Source organism: Pelmatolapia mariae, linkage group LG7, assembly GCF_036321145.2.
Source record: "Pelmatolapia mariae isolate MD_Pm_ZW linkage group LG7, Pm_UMD_F_2, whole genome shotgun sequence".
Lineage (NCBI taxonomy): Eukaryota > Metazoa > Chordata > Actinopteri > Cichliformes > Cichlidae > Pelmatolapia > Pelmatolapia mariae.
This window is the reverse complement of record NC_086233.1, coordinates 49432306-49451463: the sequence shown is the minus strand read 5'-3', so window position 1 is coordinate 49451463 and position 19158 is coordinate 49432306. Positions and strand designations below refer to the sequence as shown.

At 40.3% G+C, this 19158-nt stretch overlaps 2 protein-coding genes across 6 annotated transcripts; both read left to right on the top strand.

The window, feature by feature from the left end:
• Positions 1-264: 264 nt before the first annotated feature.
• LOC134632358 (AT-rich interactive domain-containing protein 3B-like) lies at positions 265-10858 on the top strand. Its single transcript, XM_063481043.1, has 9 exons — positions 265-355; positions 1008-1649; positions 5612-5686; positions 5812-5884; positions 7506-7689; positions 8518-8768; positions 8993-9256; positions 9357-9446; positions 10523-10858. The coding sequence occupies exons 1-9, from the start codon at positions 329-331 to the stop codon at positions 10660-10662; spliced, it is 1746 nt and encodes a 581-aa protein (XP_063337113.1). The 5' UTR covers positions 265-328; the 3' UTR covers positions 10663-10858.
• Positions 10859-14289: 3431 nt separating this feature from the next.
• Positions 14290-18507, top strand: syt18b (synaptotagmin XVIIIb). Of its 5 annotated transcripts, none has more exons than XR_010094499.1 (4): positions 14290-14867; positions 15375-16210; positions 17558-17715; positions 17811-18503. XR_010094499.1 is itself a non-coding variant. In XM_063481040.1 (4 exons), exons 1-4 carry the CDS (start codon positions 14723-14725, stop codon positions 17961-17963), a joined length of 1479 nt encoding a protein of 492 aa, XP_063337110.1. In that variant the 5' UTR covers positions 14291-14722; the 3' UTR covers positions 17964-18502. The 5 variants fall into 5 exon arrangements, 2 of the variants coding, with proteins under 2 accessions (XP_063337112.1, XP_063337110.1); XR_010094497.1 differs by having other exon boundaries at positions 14291-14867; positions 15375-16845; positions 17811-18507; XR_010094498.1 differs by having other exon boundaries at positions 14291-14867; positions 15375-16408; positions 17811-18502.
• Positions 18508-19158: the final 651 nt, after the last annotated feature.

The window sequence follows — 19158 nt, the reverse complement described above, 5'->3', positions numbered from 1 at the left end:
GAAAGCGATAAAGCACTTTACGATCTTTGCGCACGGGGCGGGCTTTCCATTCATCCAAGTTGGGGGTGTGCGCCACTCACTCGCAGACAATCGAAGATATTTTAGTTTGCGTGCTCCGCGAGTGACCGCAGGGAGGTGAAGCACAGCAGTATATACCCCTCCTCCAGCTCCCATTACTCCAGCCTTCACACTGCGAGGGGCTTTAAACCACATTTGATCGACAGAAGGGGTTTTTGTTTTGTGTTTCTCTACTTTAAAAAAATGGAGAAAGTGGTCATGTAATTTCTGGCGAAGGAAAAAAGCAAGAACTTCACGAGACCTGTTGGCGATGATGAATTACTCAAAGGCGCAAATGGTGAGTAAGCCTATCGACGACTCTTTCGTAGCCCACCCACTCGTGTTCGTTACAGTAACAAAGCAAAATGGGACAAATGTGGACTTTACTATGATAATTTACGCTTTTTAAAGCTCCCCCTGTCATTCCCCGCGAGGGCAACAAGTTTGAAGCACTAAAGTGAGCTTTATGTGAAGTTAAATTTCATCCATGTGTCCAATAAAAACGACGAAACCCGTTGTGAAATAACCTACTCCGAGGACCCTTAAACAAATTGCGACCATTGAACTTATAAATGAGAGAGATATTTGGCCCCATATAAAAATGTGTTTTAATAGAAATTTACGCTTTTTGTATTTGTTTATTCAACTGTTTATTCAACTTTATCGCCCTTTAATGAGCTCTCTGATGTCCACTCTTCCCGATTACCAAAGGTAGTCTACCTTAACTTGAAGGAAAAAAACATGATTAATATCTGGTATTTAATTACGTTTAATTTGCCTCTGCAAGCATTTTTGACCATGTTTATTGTTCTGGAGTAGGCCACCTAATTGCTGCTGGGTATTAAAACATGTTAATCACATCATACGCAGTTTTTTAATCTTGTTTTTTAAAAGATATTAAAATTTCTCATTAAAGTTCTGCCATTAGTGATTTGTGTTTTTCTCCTCAGTCCAACTTATCAGAGGTTGGAAGTTCAGCTGGGTGTTCACAGTCCCTTCCAGCTGGTGTGAAGCTGGAGGTGGTGATGGAGCATCTGCAGAAACAACAAGAAGCAAAGCTGGAGATGAGCCTGCAGGAGAAGCAGCTTCTTCACGCTCAGCTCCTGTTTGCTCAACAAGCTGCCGCAGCAAGAGCCTCAGCCTCAAGACCAGACTCTACATTGTTTGAAAGAATAGATGGACAGAGCAATCCAGCACTCCAGCAGGCCTTGAATAATCATCTGAGCGGAGTGGATCCAGAGGCAGAGGAGGATGGAAACTCAGAAGATGAGGAAAAGGAGATGTTGTTCTCCTCTCAGGAGAACAACGAGGAGGAAGACATGGATGAGGAAGAGGATGAGGGGGAGGAGGAGGAGGAGGAGAACAATTCTCATCAACAGGCGAAGAAGCCCCGACTCCAGCATGTATCACATTTTCCCTTCCAGCCTTACTCTACATCTCCATCAGCGGCTGTGAAGCAAACGTCTGAATCTCCACCTTCAGGAAAAAAACAAGAGCACACTGAGAAGAATCTGACGTCACCAGCGGGTCATCATGCCTTCACGTCAGCGAATGGCTTTGTTGACTGGGGCTTTGATGAGTCAGTGAAACGGGTAAGATTGTAATAGATTGATCTCTGAAAGAGAGAAAATGCACATCTGTAATTGTTATTTTGTGTGAATACGTATGTTCTGCCTTAATTGTTGACCTTCCTCACTGCTGTCTGGTTTCCCTCCTGATGGGAAGGAAGGTGCGCTTTTTTTGGCCAGATGCCCATCAGCGTCAGATTGACCTGATGCTGCTTAAGTACTTTCCAGGCCAGAGATTTTTCTCTGCCATACATCAGATCGTGGCTCAGACATTTGAAAACACCTTCTGGCCACTGGCTGAGCTAAATGATCATGGCTGTGCACCAGTTCTAACTTCAAAGTCCACTTCAGGGCTAAGAAGGTGGACTTGAAATGAGAGCAGATCAGTCAGATTTTCTTTAAATGTAGCCATGGATTGAATATAAATTGCAGCTATATGAGTCCAGTGTCCAGCTGTTGTCTTTTCCCCTTCTTTTGGGGAGCAAGCTGATTGGTTCGTCTCTACGTGAAAAAGGGCCGCCACGTCAGTATAATGCACTGATTAATGAGGGCTGTAGGTGCAGGGACAGCTGGGTTGTGGCTCACCATGCAAACTGCTAACCATAAAATTTACTTGCAGTTGTTTCACAGGAGAAGAATGGTCCTTTTGATACCATTACCCAGAGTTTTACACATTATTCAGAGTTGGTTTTTTTTTGTTTTTTTTCTTCCTCTTTGTCTGATTTTTGGTTTAAGTCAAATGTGGAAGTACAAACATCCAGGCCCGGATGTTACTGTAGTCTTGCAGATGGCTTTGCATAACTGAGGCGTCGCTGGGCAACACTAAATGGCAGCTTAATTTCACTGAAAATAATCAATACATTATACGGCCACTGCAGTGACAATGTGTTTCCTTTTCACAGGCCAGCAAGCCAAGCCTGCAGCAATAAAGAACATTTTGTTTTAGTTTAAGCGCAGTAATGAGAGTTGTGAGAGACTGTGGTGGAAAGGCTTAAGTGTGTGTGTGTGTGTGTGTGTGTGTGTGTGTGTGTGTGTGTGTGTGTGTGTGTGTCTGTTAAATGGTTTGCTTTCTGTTTTTCTTTTCGCTGAAAAGTCAGAAACATCTCACAGCCCAAATCTAAAATTAGAACGAATTTGTTCAAGGCCTTTGCTGTGACTCAGATCTGTGAGGATCTTTGTAAGTTGTAAAATTAACTGCAGAAAGTATTCTTTGTCATATTTAATTATATTTGGATTTACTTGATGAAAAGTCTTTTACTCTGGTTTCCATTTTTGTTGGCAGTATTATTGATTCTTAGCAGGGTTGTAAATATGAGTAACCACACTGAGCTAGAAATCTTCTTTTCTTTGTGTAAGAAATAGGTGTTTGCTTCGTTTGTTTGTGTTTTTCGTGGGTTTTTTGTTTTGTTTTAGGTTTTTTTGCAGCTGAAACTCAAAGTGGAGCTCGTGTTTAGTGGTTGCCTATTAGGCTTTCTTATCCAACAACCATGTTAACAAGTCCACAAGCTTGAAGTGGGCTCTTTTGCAAGTTAATTGGTGGCTGGTTGAAATAGCTGCTCTTTTCACCTTACGATTGTGCCGTGCTCTACGGTGTCTTTATCTTCTTTTTCTTTAGTTCAATTCATTACCGAAATATCTTTGAAAATCTTGACATGCGTTTCAAGCCTCATCACGCCGGACAGCCATTGTTCGCTCCTTATGTGCAGTCTCACTGTAAGCCTTTAAATGTAGCTTGGGTGGGGATAAAGAGCCCCTGTTCATTCAAGCTTGCAGCACAGCAAGGAGCCAGATAAATGATCTTGACTTCCTGGGGGGATTAAAGGGCCAATAATTTGATTCGGCTAAAAAAAAAAAAATGTGGGACCCCCTGTTGCTGCATTGAGATTTGGAGAGGGGTGAGTTTTCACTTTTGCCCTGTTGGAGAAACTGAATGATTTTAATGAAGCTCATTATAGGGGGCAGTCGGTTAGTATTAACATTTCACTATTTTAATGTCAGCCTTGATTTCGGTCACGACTGGTTGAGAAGAGAGACTTTTACTTTGAAGTAATACGCATTTAAATTTAATTGAAGTTAAATATATTGAAAAAAATCACATAAATAAAACTTGCCTCTTTAACAAAACAAAAGAAACCTTTTTTCCTGACCTACATACTGAATACTATCAGGACTCCCAGGCCGGGATGTGTGAAAGCTCTGTGAGCAATTAACTGAAAGCTCTTTGTTAACAGATCCACAGTAGGTCTCACTTTCTCATCAATAAGGAAGGGGGGAGGGTTTTATTTCGATTTGATGCTGAAAAGACCGGGATGTTTGTCTGCCTTCAATAGTGTTTCTGCTGAAGGCGTAAAAGTCCTTGATTAGAAATTCTAAGGCCAATCTGTTGGATGTGTCAACAGCTTGGTAACCTCTGGGACAAGTTTGACCAGTTTACCCGCAAGAAACTGGAAATAGTTAGCCAGAGCACAAGCTGGTTTTTATAAGAGTTTGTTACAGTGATTTCCTACCAAGATGAGGGTCATCAGAGTGGAAATTCGAGGTGCATGCTTTGTGAAAGCGCTGCTAATACTTAGAATAGCTCAATATTTAAAATGTATATTGGTGTATGTAATAGATTTACTGTCAAGGAGGTTGGTATAATATTTAAAGGATGGAAATGATTAGCTAAAAGTAATAGATAGGTGGTTGAAAGAGCTGGCTGCAATGTTTTGATGACTAGTTAATGGATAAAAGTTGGAAAAGCTGATGCCTCGTGTGCATATAAAAGCTGGTAAGCTCAATAGAAGTAATGGGTTTGTGGTTAAATCAAAGTTTCAAAAGAATACAAACAACTGAAGCTATTAAACTGTGTACAAGACTAATATGACAGTGTTTAGTCTTACACAGTTATTAGTAGTAAAATGAAAGTCCAGTTTTAAGTTGGTTGTAATTAACGTTAGTGATGCTGAGGAGCTGACGTCAAAGAGAACCACTGTGGTTCACTTTCAGCCTGCTGTTGATATGCGTTGGTATCTGCAGTTTGCCTTTCTGTTTTTACTGTAAACACAAGGACGGTTACAGCTGGCGCGAAAGCCAAATGATAATCGCCTCTCAAATGGCTAATCAGAGAAACAAAGGCTTATATGTTATGGCTTTTAGACTCAAGGCTGACATTATTACCATACCAAACATTCAGTGAATAGGTATGTGTTTATGAAGGCAAAATGATACAGTTAAACACAAAATATCAAGTAAAAGGCTAAATGTGAAAAAGACAAAACAAGCCTGTTATTTTGATTAATCACAAGCATAAGAATGGAAGATTTTTGATGCGGTTAAATACAAAAGCATGTTATGATGTTTTGTTGTCTAAACGACTCCTCCTTGTTTTAATATAAAACATGTTAATATAAAACACAAGCGCGAACCAAAAGGCACACACCCGCAAGAACTGACAGAAGGCAAGGCTGCGATGGCTTTTAATAAGCTGCATATAGAAATGAATTTGTAATTTCTTCAGGGAGGAAAAAAAACATAATTAATGTCACATTAAAAGGTTTTACTTACTTTCACTACCATGCTACACTCAGTGCATATTAGTGGGATAACAAGCTCAGCAGGCCTTTCCACTCAGCTGCACTCAGGCTGCCCTCCACTCACATTTGCAACCTTTGCTACGTTGATGAGGTGGTGGAAGAATAACATGTCACATTAATCTTCCAGTACAGCACGGCTCATTTAATTGATCTCCATTGTATTTGTCATGGCCCAGTCAGATATTTACAGTAATCATATGTTTACCAGAGGACAGTCTGATGGTGTACTTGGGAGTACTCCAAGTATCTCACTTAGAAAAACAGCAACACCAGTGTTTGAATTAATAACCTGTTTTTATTATTATGTCACTATAGAATTTAGTACTCTTTAAGCAGAATAACGACTTTTACCCTGCAGCAACTAGTTGGAAATGATTTTCTTAATGTGTCTTTCTGTTATTGTGTGAACAGAGAGGAAGTGCCATGTGGGCCGAGGAGACTGACGGCATTAAAATAAGAGGAGAACCATCTCGGGACTTTGCCAAGGTTCGTATATGTGGTAGAAGTAAACATGTCAAATAACTGAAGAAACTACAGACTAACAGTTTATTGGTCTGTTTCGTGTGTGTGTGTGTGTGTGTGCGCGTGTGTGTGTGTGTGTTATCCTCTAGCTTTATGAACTGGATAATGACCCACAACGGAAGGAGTTTCTCGACGAACTCTTCGTCTTTATGCAGAAACGAGGTAAGGTTCAAAACCTTTAATTTTTTACATTGTTTGTTTTTGTAAGTAGGTAAGCCATCTTGAATTGCTGGTCTTTTTAGTACATACAGTTAGAGAAAATCCACCTGAACGACAAGTGCATTAAAAACCGGAAAATTATTATTTGGTGCCTTTTTTTTTTCGGTATTATAGCACTTGAAAAATAAATCCTGACTGAAAACCAAAAGTTAAATTAATTTTAACTTTTAAAGAACCCTCCATTACAAAAACTGATAATGAGGCGGCAGAAAAATTGCCTTTTTTTCTCTTTGAATTTAAGATAATTTTTAATTAGCTTTTTTGTTCTTTTTTTTTTAAAAAAAACAAAAATTTCTTTGACAATGTCTGTCAATGTATATCAATACAAATGTGGCTTTAGGACTATTAGAATAGGTTCTGAGTTTTCAGAGTGTAGCCCTGCTAAGTTGTATAGATTACCCTCACTAACTTGTGATGCACACCCAGTCATTATGTTCTGGAAGCAGGCCTGAAATATGACAAAAACGACTCGGTTCAGAAAAAAGAAACAAGGGTTACCTCTAATGATGGAGGTAGTCACTGTTATGTCAAATGAAGGCTTACTATCTCCTGATTTGAAGTCACATTTTTACAATTTGGCTGTTATATTACTGGGTTTTGGGGGGGGGTGGGTTTGATATTTGGACAAGGCAGTTTTGAGTGCAAAGTTGTGTCCTAAAACTGACTATCAGCTAACTAAGGTAGGTACCATTAATATAGAGATTAACTCTTACAATTAAACTCACCAAAAACAGGAGCAAAGACCTCCTGGACATTTTGTTAATGTAAGTAACTGTAGCGCAAGACATTATACTGAAAATACCAAGACCACAAATACAGTCAGTCAACATTTTGGCTAACTGTGGAAACCCAGACTGAGGTTGTAATCCTGCCTATTTCTGTTGCAAACCATGCGTTTTACCACAAGAGTCTAGACGGTTTGAGTCTCTTTTTCAGCACTTCTGCATCTTCATCCCTGGATTTACCCACTTGGTTAAAGACTTTCATACAGATTGGGATTTGTTTCCACAAATCCCAAGATTGGGATTTGTTGTTTGTGGAAACAAATCCAAGAAGAAGTGCAACATGTTCACTAATCTTCACTTATGTGGGACAAGGTCATTGCCATGCAAAATGTACATGTGTGTCTGTGTTCATCTTAAGCACAAAGTAATCTGATTTCTACAACTGCTTTTTAGCCGGCTTCATTAATTGGCTTTTCTCCAAATCGGGACTGGAAGGGTCAGTTTAGTCACTGTGACCTGCTGGCGCTGTTGACATAGCCCCTCCCCTTGCACTTAGATCAATGCATCAACAAAGCTGCTGTTGTGGAATTATCCCCACCCCCACCGCCTCACATCTGAAACTAGCTTCATTTGACAACTCTATCCGCGCAGATTAAACATGCTAAGCCACATGATCTAACTCTGACCTAAGGGCCTCAGGTGTGCCGCTCAGAAGATGCTCGTGTCCTCCGCTTCTGCCTCACGTTGTTCACAAGACCCGTTCTTGTTTAGCGACAACTTTTCAGAGTTACAAAACAATGGAAAGCGCTACATTTCAATGCATTCTGTTATTTATCCAGGAACTCCTGTGAATCGCATCCCCATCATGGCAAAACAGGTGCTGGACTTGTACAAGCTTTACAAGCTTGTGACAGAGAAAGGAGGCCTGGTGGAGGTTATTAACAAGAAGATCTGGAGGGAGATCACCAAAGGCCTCAGTCTCCCCACATCAATCACCAGTGCGGCCTTCACCTTACGCACCCAGTAGGTTTCTCTCAGGTGTTTTGGCAGGTTTTTGTTTTGTTTTTTTGTTTTTTATCAACAATCGGCTTGCTAAATGATTGTATTGGTTAGACTATAAATTACTCCAAAAATGCTGAATATATTTTCAAGAGCTAGCACATATTTGTGACTCTGTTATTTAAAAAATGATGAAATGTAATCATTCTCTGAACACCATAATGCTGCAAGAACATAACTATAATTTGCGTAAATTAAACCTTTGCTCACTTTGTTTCTGACTAGCCGATCTAGATATGTATTTTTATGGTTTGCAAAGTCTGTAATTTTAAAAGATAACAGTCTGCAGAGTCTTATGCTTGTAGCTTTGTAGGTCTTCACAGGAGGCTTTTGCAGGCAGTCAGCTAGAAAGAAAAGTAGTGGGGGGGAGGCTGAAAATTGCATTCATGGCAATACATCACGTAGCTGTTGAAGCATTTCACAGAAAAACAGGAGCTTTGTTGTTAAGGTGGTATTTAAGCAAACAGAGGGATTTATCCTGTGGATATCTCCACAGAATATAATACCAGTTCACCCAGCATTCATTAAGATGTGGAATGGGTGGCTGACCAACATTACTACCACAGGAACAACCACACTTTTGCTAGAATCTCCATGTTTTAGCTCATTTGTTGGCAAAATTGTGGACTTCCAGTAACTGCTCCCTAAAGAACCATACAATTAATAGAGCTTAGCATTTTGTAGATAAAGACTTGAAAAGGGAACCATCTGCTTTATCCTTAATATTTGCAAATAATTAAAAATGTTTTTGTGGAAAATGGATGGAAAACCCGTGAAACTTTTCCCCTGCAGGTATATGAAGTATCTGTATCCTTTTGAGTGCGAGAAGAAAGGCCTGAGCTCTCCAGGTGAGCTACAGGCGGCCATTGATAGCAACCGCAGAGAAGGCCGGCGTCCCAGCTACACCAGTAGTCTGTACCGCTACTCCCCCTCCCCAGGCTCTGCTCCACATGCACTCCTGTCTTCACCCAATATGCAGAGCGCTCCGACCACGCACAATGGCCGCAATACCTCCGCTAGTCCGCATTTAAAGAGAAGCATAGGTACGCCGCATTGTTTTCTTTTCTAAAATGATCATATTTTACCACAGATACAATCTAAGCCTCTTTATAGTGTTTGGGTCATAGGCAAGCCCTGCAATGCAAATTTAGCACACTGATAATAATTTTCTTTCCAGTAATCATGAATCGTGAATAATAAATATATAATTTTTCAAACTTCTTATGAACATAATAATTTCTTCATCTTTTTCTTTGTTTCTAATCAGATGAGTCCCCCACCCCTGTTGTACCCCAGCTGCCCATGGCTCTGGCACTGGGGCAGCAACAGCAGCAGCTGGCACAAGCTGCCACATTTGAGCATCTTAGAGAGAGGTTGGAGCAAGGAGCAGGTGGAGCTGTAGCTGACAGCCCAGAGAAGAAAATGATGCGCCTTGCTGAGGAGCAGCAGCGCCTCATGCAGCAGGCACTCCAACAAAACCTCCTGGCTATGGCCTCTCACTTTACCCCAATGAACCTCAAACTTGGCAACGGTGAGTTTGCTTCTACTTTGACCTCTGTCATCGCTGAACATCATAGCACGCTTATTCTGGAACCGACCCTTCACTGGAATTTTTGTTTTTCCTCTGACAGAAAGCAAACACGATCTGTCGCTGAATATCTCCACCAATGGAGCGGCCAGTATCAGCGTGTCTGTGGAGGTCAATGGCACTGTTTACTCAGGTGAGTTATGAAACCTGTAAAGGAAGCGTGTTTTCTTTGGTACATGACGCTACTGTAGAGGAACAAGCGCACGTCGTGATGAACTAAGTTAATTAATATCTACAGTGACAGAAGTAAAGTAGTATGTGTACTGCACTTGTAGTACCAGTTCCACTGACCAATAACATTTCATGCCTTTGGTTGCATGAGGGTAAATGGCCTGTGTCAAGAGCAAAAGAGGGATTGTGTTTGCTGAACTGCAACACAAACGGCTATTGTTTGACTATAATTTAGCGTTTTATTTTTCTTTTAAAAATGGATCTACTTTAATAGACAATGAGTCACATGCAGAATAGGAAGTCTTGATCTAGATATCAACAAACAGATTCAGATACCAACGTTAAAAATTTACCAGTTAAGGCATTTTATTAAAATCATGTCAGAATTCCTGAAAATCGTAGTTTATACTGTGTACTAATTAACAACCCTGACTTCTATAGTCATGATATCAACATATTCCACGTCGGTAGAAATTACAAAAAAAAGACAGGTCAGAGACCAATTTTTGTTGCCGTTCTTTGTGAATAAAACACCTAGTTGATACAAAAACGACAGTCTTTTCATGCAGTTCAGGCTGTGTAATACTCAAAAGAAAAAGCAAGAAATCCACATGCCACATCTCAGACTCTACAGGCCTCGGTTACGTCATGACAGGACAATTAGAAGTCTCAACAAATATGAGGCCGTTTGCTTGTCAGCTAAAGCTTGGCTGAAACTAGGTCATGTAACAGGACAATGATCTCAAGCACAGCAGCAAACGGCAAACAGCGTGGCTGAAAAACAAAAGAATCAATGTGTTGCAATGGTCCAGTCAAAGTCCAGACCTCCACCCACTGTGGCGGGACCTTAAGAGAGCTGTGCAATAAATAACGATGTGAGACACTTGAACTTATTACTGCTAAAGGTTGTTCTACAAGCTACTGAATCACGAGGCGTACTGTTTTTTAGACTCCTGTAAAAACTTTCTTCTTCAATTGCCCTTTGCACAGTGAGTTCTTTGTAACTGACACAGTCATTAATGCCGTTGTCTTCTTTAGGAAAACTGTTTGCCCAGAAGTCGGCTGCTTCTGTGTCATCACAGAATGTAACTCCAGCAGGAACAAGTGGTTTCAGCGCGTTTTCCTCCGCACAAAGTTCCACCTCCTCGTCTCCCACCTCCTCAAAAGGACCAAATTAAAATCACTGGCTTTTTAATCTGTCCGGAGCATGATTACACAGTGCATCATACCATTTACTTCTCTTGTCAGACAAGAACTGGATGAACTCCACGGATTCTCTGCCACAACACAGGAAACCTTCTATTACTTTAATTGTGTAATGTCAACATTTTTGACCTCTATCCTCAAGCTTATTTTAATATGGTTTCAGTTTACCTTAGTGCCTGTTAGAAGACTTTTCAAACATGGTAGCTTTCTGGTTTGTCTGGAAGTATCGTTAATGCAAAATAATTGCTACAGCTCTTTGAACATCAGCTACGTTTGTAGGTGTAAAAGCTGTTCCGTAGCTGCCTTTTCCATCAGTAGAACAATGTGGTTGCCAAAGAGCAGCTAGTGAAGACCAAAAAGCCTTAGTTCAGTGTCATAGCTACTTGAAGCCATTTTGTATTCCTCTTGGTAAGCTTTCAGTTTACCTTGAGCAAAAGTTTTTACTTTGTGTAACTGCTTTCATGGAAAATGTAGGGCATCAGTTTCCACAGAAATATCGCAACTCCTAAAGAATCAAAGGGAATTTCAGGGGAGATGTTTATTCATTTTTGCTTTATTTTTATTTATTCATTTGGCGAGGCCTCAAAATGACAGAACAATTATTTCAAGTAACTCAGAGGCGATGTTTCTGCTGGGAGTTGTATGCAGAAAGTGACACATTTACCTCAGTTGACTTCCCATGATGGCAAGTTTCTCAGGCTACTTTCTTCTGGACTCAGGAATATCCTCTGGACTCACTGTTATCTTATATGTATGTCTTGTCATATTGCTGTTTTATATTAGTGTAAATGCAGAGAATGTATCATTAATGACCTCAAAATGAACACTGAAACGGTGCTACCTCAATCCTCAGAGAAATATGCAGTGCTTAATGCCGCATGTGTTCATTTGTTGAAATAAACTGTAAATGGACAATCACATACACACATGATCGCAAACAAATGCCACTGGGAATTTTTTTTAAAAAAAAGGCTGGCTTTCAGCTCTGTTGGATTAACATGTTTCCTGTAAATGTAGGGATGAGGAATAAAATAAATCTTGTGTGCTGTAAAAATACCGTTTTCTTTCTTTGCACTTCGAATATGTCTTCGGACTTTTAACACAGAGGCTAGTCTCTGATTTCAGATAGCATGTAGTTTTGTAAATGTTTGAAAAATGTTGGTCACAATGCATTTCAAGTTTTAAAAGAGAGAAGTGTCTTTTCACTGAGTTTCAGCTCATCTTGTAGCTTTCAGACCCCACGTCTTATTTTAGTTCTCATCACTCTCATATAGTTTGTTTTTTGTTTGGGTTTTTTGCACAACAGACAGCTAATCCGTCTCTCTAAAAGCTCTTAAAATCTGCAACACACTACCTGCTCAGCAGCACACAGCAGGCAGATGCGATTGTGAGTAGCCGATGAGAACAGTGGAGCAATTACCAGCTTAAGAGTGGGACATATCCTCGATGGAAGCCAAAAACACAAACACAAACTAAAAATAATGTTGCTTTGTAATTGTTGGACATGCAAATAATCTGTCTGCTAACAGCTTCACTATATCAACTTAATATTAATAATATAAATCTTAATATTGCTCATTGTACACACCTAAACGGTGAGTTGTTATTGTTTAGTGGGAACACATTTGTAGACTTATTGTTATTCTTCTATAGCTTTATATGATTCAAAATTCAAAATAATCCTTATTTTTCTTATCCAGGTTGTTATAGCTCCCCTCCCCTTGAAGGCCAATGTTCCTCTTAAGTTAGGTTGGGACCCTTATATGGGAGGTGGGTGGGACTTCTGTGCTCACAGACAGAGCTGTGTGCCTGACTTGGCCATATTACAGATGTCCCTTCCTCACTGACATCATATGGAATGAGCATGAGCATCCAACTTTGTAACAGATATCACAGTAAATGGGTAAATGGAAAAATAGGCTTACTGTCAATTAGTGTAGCGTAGTGTCTCTGTTCTAGGCTGAAGAAATCTAGTGTGAGTAGGTAAACTTTTTATTCATCTTTGACATACACAAAAAGAACATTTGTCTTACACTCTGGTTTTTAATTTATACAAACTACAATAACATGGATACTGAAGTAGTACATTTATGTATTTTCCCTGAATTCCATGTTACACTTTTACTTTGATACAGATCAGACAAAAACACTGTTTATCCCACACCATGAGCTATTCAATTTATTAAATTATCATATTAATTTAACTTGTAATTCATATAACAATATAAAACCAAATTACAACAACAGCTGTCTCAAGGCACCTTATACTAAATATGCTACAATATTCTGGAAAAAACCCCAACAATCAAGTGTCCTTCTATGACCCCTTGTTATTGGGTCTTTACTGTCAAATCAAAAGCGCCTTGAGACAGCTGTTGTTGTAATTTTGCGCTATATAAATAGAATTGAATTGAATGGACAAGCACTTTGCGGTGGTTGGAAAGAAAAATTCTCTTTTACTAAGAAGAAACCTCAAGTAGAACCAGGCTCAGGGAGGGGCAGCCTGCAGATGGCTGGCATATAATCAGTTTACAAATTATGTTGGAAAGATATATAACGTAACCGCTGCACACTGTCCCACTTACCATAATTTGTTATTCAGTTTCAGTCTGTGTGACCTTTGTCAGGTACAAAGGAGCAGTGTTCATGCACATTTGCACAGATATACACAATGAATAAGATTCAGCCAATTAGGGATTCCTCATCTCACATGTGCATACTATCAATCAGGTAATGAGTCCACTGGAAACATCCATGCCATCATCAGAAAGCCAAACAACATTTAACATCACCAGCTGATCTGAAAAAAGACCCTTGTATGTTGTCTGTGAAGGTTCTTCTAAAATCGGCGATGGCGTGCCGTGCACAGGGGCCAGTTTTGTACTTTTACTCTGGATATCTCAACTGGCTCATTATTATTGTGCGCTACAGCTGCCTTTATTTAATTAAAATATCTGAACAGCAGCTCCTCTCCATCACTGGAAAGTTGGATCCAAAAATTCAAGAATAAGTTCTTGATTGGCCAGATGGGGGTAGTATTTCCTCGCCTACACATGACACATACACTAATCCATGTTCAGGGATGTTGTGAACAAGCAAAGATGCACATCTTTCAGTATGCCAAGCTGTTTCTGTTGTCTTTAACTTGGAACCCGAACTGTGTAGCAAGAGGGGAAAACAAACAAATTTAAGTGTAAATTTAATTACTTTTTTCAGTCCCTGCAGTTTGGCTTCTGTCATAGAGACATAAAGAAAAAAAAACTTCTAAGCTTACTGTAATGTGTAAAAATCTACACATCACATTGTGAATATGGAAAGGAACCTACAGAGTGAGCTTTACTTGCTTAACTCTGTAGCAGACCTATCATGACAGTAATGGAAAAAAAACAAAATTCATGGGTCAAAGGAGCACGGTGGTGGTGCTTGTGTGTGTGTGTGTGTGTGTGTGTGTGTGTGTGTGTGTGTGTGTGTGTGTGTGTGTGTGTGTGTGTGTGTGTGTGTGTGTTGGGGGGAGGGTTACAGGATTTACTGTTAGGATAGTTATGCTATAGTGAAAATGCTGGATTTACATCTGGAACACTGAAGAGGAAAGATGCTGCGGAGGTATTATGACGGCTCTCTCCGCCCACAGTCCCCACCCACCAGGCAGGAATAATAGTGTGTAAGTCACTTTGCAAATGAGGTTATGACTATCCAGGGATGCAGGCTGGAATATACGGTATGCAGAGAGTTTGGACAGAAGGATGATTTTCTGACTCCCAACCGAGAAATAGATCTACAGGTGGAGAGAAGAAACTTTAAATTAAACCAATTATTTATTTTTTTAAATTTACAGTAATGTTTTTATGAAAGCAAGTGCAAATGTTTTTGTGCCTTTTTTTCCCTTTACTTGATAGTCTAAAATAATGTTGTTTGGCTTTGTTTTGGACTAAAAATCTAAATGTGTTTTCATCAGTCGAGCAAAAGATCTTCTTTACTTGGACATTTGGGCTTTTGCTTGTGGATTTCTTAGTAGGCTCTACTGCTGGCACCATGCCTTATCATGATGAGGAGTACCCCGGTCAGCCTCTGTGGCAGTCTGTGCTGCTTTTCTGCTGCAAGGGCATGATCGAGGGCATCATGGTCATTCTGTTCTTCTGGCTTCTGGTTCAGGTCCTGTTCACCAAACAGTTAGAAGGTACGGTATCCGAGTCCAAAACAATAACCACATCGCCACATGCTATTACCATATACATGCTGATGAAAGAGCTCCCTGGTCCATAACAGATGTGATTCTGTTGTTTTCATAGATAAAGCAAAGCTAGAATAACATCAAATGTTTCTTTCCAGTGTTTGTGTTTTTGATACATTTTGTGTTGCTAAATCTCTTTGATAATTACATCATTTTTACTCATTTAGAAACCTACTTTAGTGATGCATATCTCCACAAATTAAGGGCTGTAAACTTGGCTACCCATTTGTTCCAATCATATTAGGAATGGCATATTTATTAATATATTGTTCAGTTTTTACGTGTGTATTTTAAGAAAGCTCTGACAAAATTTGAACCAGTCATTTAGTAATATGCTAATATTTTCCAGCACATGGGCCCAAATACTACGTTAACTGCATTATGTAATCCCAGAGTTGACTGAGATGAATTACCTCTGCCACCTGACCTTATTATCCCTTGTTGCTTCTACAGTTCATCTCCAGATTCTTCTTCTGGTTGGGCTGATCACCTTTTGTCTGTGTTTGGTCCTGGGATGCCTTCTGTGCTTGTGGAAAAGTAAAGTTTGTCGAGTGAAAGACAAAGCTCCTGTGACATCAGCACCGGCTCCTGCTGAACCTGTGTCCTTTGCTCAGACCTCACCTCCTCCCTCAGCAGCAGCAACAGCATCAGCATCCAAGCAGCAGTTTGAGGAGCTGGATGAAGAAGTGCTGGAGTACCCGTCCACTTTTAGCAGCGCTGCTACTTCAGAGGGTGAATTTGGCTCTCTGGCATTTTCAAATCAAACTTCCTGTGAACAAAAGGAGCCTCCAAAGTCTTATTTTTCCCTGCGCCGCCTCAGCACACCTCTGCTCTCATCACCCCTTTATAAACCATTAGACCAGAGTCATAGCTCGCTGCCTTCCTTTCCCAAACTGGGACTACTGGCCAAAACACGTAAGGCCCTGCAGCGACGCTGCACTGTGACTGGGGAACACATATCTTATAATGAGCACACTAGACTCACCAGACCCAGTGCTGGCTCTCCTTCTACAAAAGAAAAACCTATCCCATTGACCCCACTAAGCTATGGCTCCAGTGCAAGCTGCCAACATCCAATATCACCAAAACCCTGCCTCCACTTCGCTATGGCCTTCTCTCCAGAGCAGCAAACCCTGACAGTCACTGTCCTCAGCCTCAGTGGGACGCCTCACAGGCTGGAAGATGTGTCTGTGCAGGGCAGCCTACCGCCTCTCTGCCCCTTTCCTATGCAAGCCGCTGTGCAGAACAGCTCCAGCTCTGAAGCCCACAGCCTGGTGCTAATTTTTAAGGTGAGCTCTGTGGAGGAGCTCCAAAGGTGTGTACTGAAGGTAGCTTTGAATGCACGAGAACCTGCGAGCCCCAGACACAGTTCTCTGGGTGAACTGGAAGCCGAGTGTGCAGGAAGAGACTGGACACCACAGACGCCACTTCACTTAACAAAAGAACTCAATCGAAGCAAGTGGAAAATAAAAAAAGGTTATACATCTGTGAGTGGTTTAAATGTCCGTACTTGGAGGTAAAAGTAACTTGATTGATGATTAGGAACCTTTTGGGTACAAATTTATACCCCCTTTGGCCACAGTTTTAGACCTCTGAACTTAAATCCTGGAACAATAACAAGATGGAAAAAAAATTACAATTTCCAGATTTTTTTCTGTAGTTTTATTTATTCATTGCTGTGTATGACAGAGCTAAATGTTCAAGTTGCAATTCCTGCCAATTAGGAATGGCCTCTTTGCTCTTTGAACTTTTGCCCTTTAACTGCAGAGTCTGACCTCTCAGGATGCACTGATGTGTAAGGGGCTTAGCTGTCCTCCACAGATCTTCATTTTGCTTCATTATCAGACTCTGTCGCACTCTGTTAAAGCCACGGTCCTCAGAGCTGATAATCTAGACAGCCTTGTTTCTACATCAATGGCAGCAGGTAAAACCAGAGTTTGGTGTCACTTAAACTCGACAAAATGCGTATGTGATTTCAGAATGCTATAAGGGCATAATAGACAGATGTATTATATAAGCGCGCGTGGGTAGAACTAACTTTTTTCTTTCAGGGGCAGAGGTAAAGTAATTCCCTATGTTTGCTTTTAATGTTTAAGGGATTAAATGATGTCTTACAGGACCAGAATGCATCAGGAGATCATCCCTTTTTTAATGACATTGTGGTTTAATCCTTCGCTATTCACAATCCTCAGGAAACGTTCCAATCTCCACTGGTACTCTTATCTGTCAGGTCTAATCTTTGTATGCATTAGTCTGTCAAGGCATTATTTATTTATTTTTCTATTGCATGCAAGCTCATCCTGTATATAGATCCAAGTGATTTCATGATATCAGTTTCCTGCACAATATGTCACATAAGCATGACTCAGATAATCTCTTTATTTTATCTCAGAACCTGAAAGTACTTGTTCGTGAATAATAAGAGGCAGTATAGTGAATGAACTTATATACTGTATATGCAAAGTTAAATGTGGTGCAAGTGCAGTGTAAATTCCAGCTAAAAATCTAAATTAAAAAATGTATTTCACTCTTTTTGAACACTTTCACCCTATGCTTTATTTAAGATCTAAATCGTCTAAAAATCTGCTAGTACTTAATGAAAGTTAGACACATTGTGTTTGTGTATATGCATATAGACTACCAGGTGATCAATCTGCACCACAAGGGAGTTTTGATGAGCAGCAGAGAGACTAAAGCAGGGTCCTGTACTGAGTGGAACACTTCAATCCTGCTTGACCTGCCTCCAGGAGACATCAGTCAGCTGCCCCTCATGCTTGAATTTGTAATAAACCAGGTCATTAATCATCACATACCACGGCAATAGTTTTATTTTTCCTGCATAATAAATGCAACACAATTCAGCGTCCCCTCTCTTGTCTAATGTGGCAGAATGCAGTCCTTTCAGAAGCCAGAGTTGTTGGCCGAGTCTTCGTTGGAGCAGAGGATGCAGATGCAGGACGTGCTCATTGGAGAGACATGTGCAGCCGGCATTTGGAGCAGGCACGATGTCACACTATTCAACCTGAAACCGCAATAGAATAAGGCTGTTTGATGACCAATGGAGCGGATTTACTGTTGAGCTCTTTGGGCAACAAAAATGGTCAGACATGAAGCGTGTATGGATAGAGTCAACCTGTGATCTAGTTCACCTCAAGGTGCTGTCTACACTCAAGATGATATACACCCTCCCAATCTGGCAGCTTAGTTGGACTTCAAAAATTTCCACCTATGGCATCCCAGTGGAGCTGCCCCCCAGCACTGCTGCTGTTTCAGGTCCTCCACCACCTCACTGTCAAAATGGAGACTTTAGGAGGTGTTATTAACTCATCAGCTCTGACAGATGTTTGAAAGGAGTGATGAGCTTGCAGCCAAACTCTGTATCCTGGAGTTGTCTGACTGAATTGTTGTTTAGGTATATGAAATGCCTGTGTTCAGTGAAACTCTGAGAAATCAGTTCTTTAAACATGGCCTTATTTCAGCATATCAATCACAACATTCTTCTATGCAAAGTGTAGAAAGTTGCTTTTAGTGTACGTTTCTGTAAAGCAAAGCCCAGAATAAACCTTTTAATTGTGCAGTCTTGTATCCATTTGGTTTCTATACCCAAAACATTTTAACTGAACACTATAGTCTTTACAATACAGATGTATTTGGTCCTTGTCACTAAAAATCTTTCTGCCATCTGGCATGATGTGTGAGTACATATTCACCGTCATTTCGCAGTTCTTTAAATATTTCTTTAAAGTATCTTTCTGGATTTAAAAATAATAATAATGATGGTAATGAGTCATCTCATGTCATATAAATAAAAAGACACACAGATTTGCCTAAAGAATCCTTGAGGGATTTTATCAGCTAAAAATGCTAAAATTATTGTTATTGTGGTTCCGCTTAATGATTTTCTGTGACAACGATACAATAAAATATTACAATTTGAATGGAACAATCATTTTCTGTGAAGCAACAGGAATAAAGCTGGTTGGAGTCTTCACAAATACGTCATTTAACCTCGCCCTCCTCTTCATCAGGGCTACAGATGTGTACAAGCTCAGCCAGGAATACTCCATCAGGATAAAGGGGAAGTGTCCTCTTCCACTCTGGGCCATATTCATCTGAACACTGAGAAGACTTATCTGAGAGCTTTTTGGGGGGGCTACGGTCCCAGATTGACCTCTTTGACCTTAAGGCTTGACAAAAAGAAAAGACGGAGAAAATTTAAATTTCCAAACTTCAAATC

Coding starts and splice junctions, on each gene's coding strand:
- LOC134632358 (XM_063481043.1), top strand. CDS start 329: ATGATGAATTACTCAAAGGCGCAAATG. Junction 356..1,007: donor ATTACTCAAAGGCGCAAATG/GTGAGTAAGCCT, acceptor TTTTCTCCTCAG/TCCAACTTATCAGAGGTTGG. Junction 5,687..5,811: donor CATCTCGGGACTTTGCCAAG/GTTCGTATATGT, acceptor GTTATCCTCTAG/CTTTATGAACTGGATAATGA.
- syt18b (XM_063481040.1), top strand. CDS start 14,723: ATGCCTTATCATGATGAGGAGTACCCCGGTCAGCCTCTGTGGCAGTCT. Junction 14,868..15,374: donor GTTCACCAAACAGTTAGAAG/GTACGGTATCCG, acceptor TTGCTTCTACAG/TTCATCTCCAGATTCTTCTT. Junction 17,716..17,810: donor TTGAATTTGTAATAAACCAG/GTCATTAATCAT, acceptor CTAATGTGGCAG/AATGCAGTCCTTTCAGAAGC.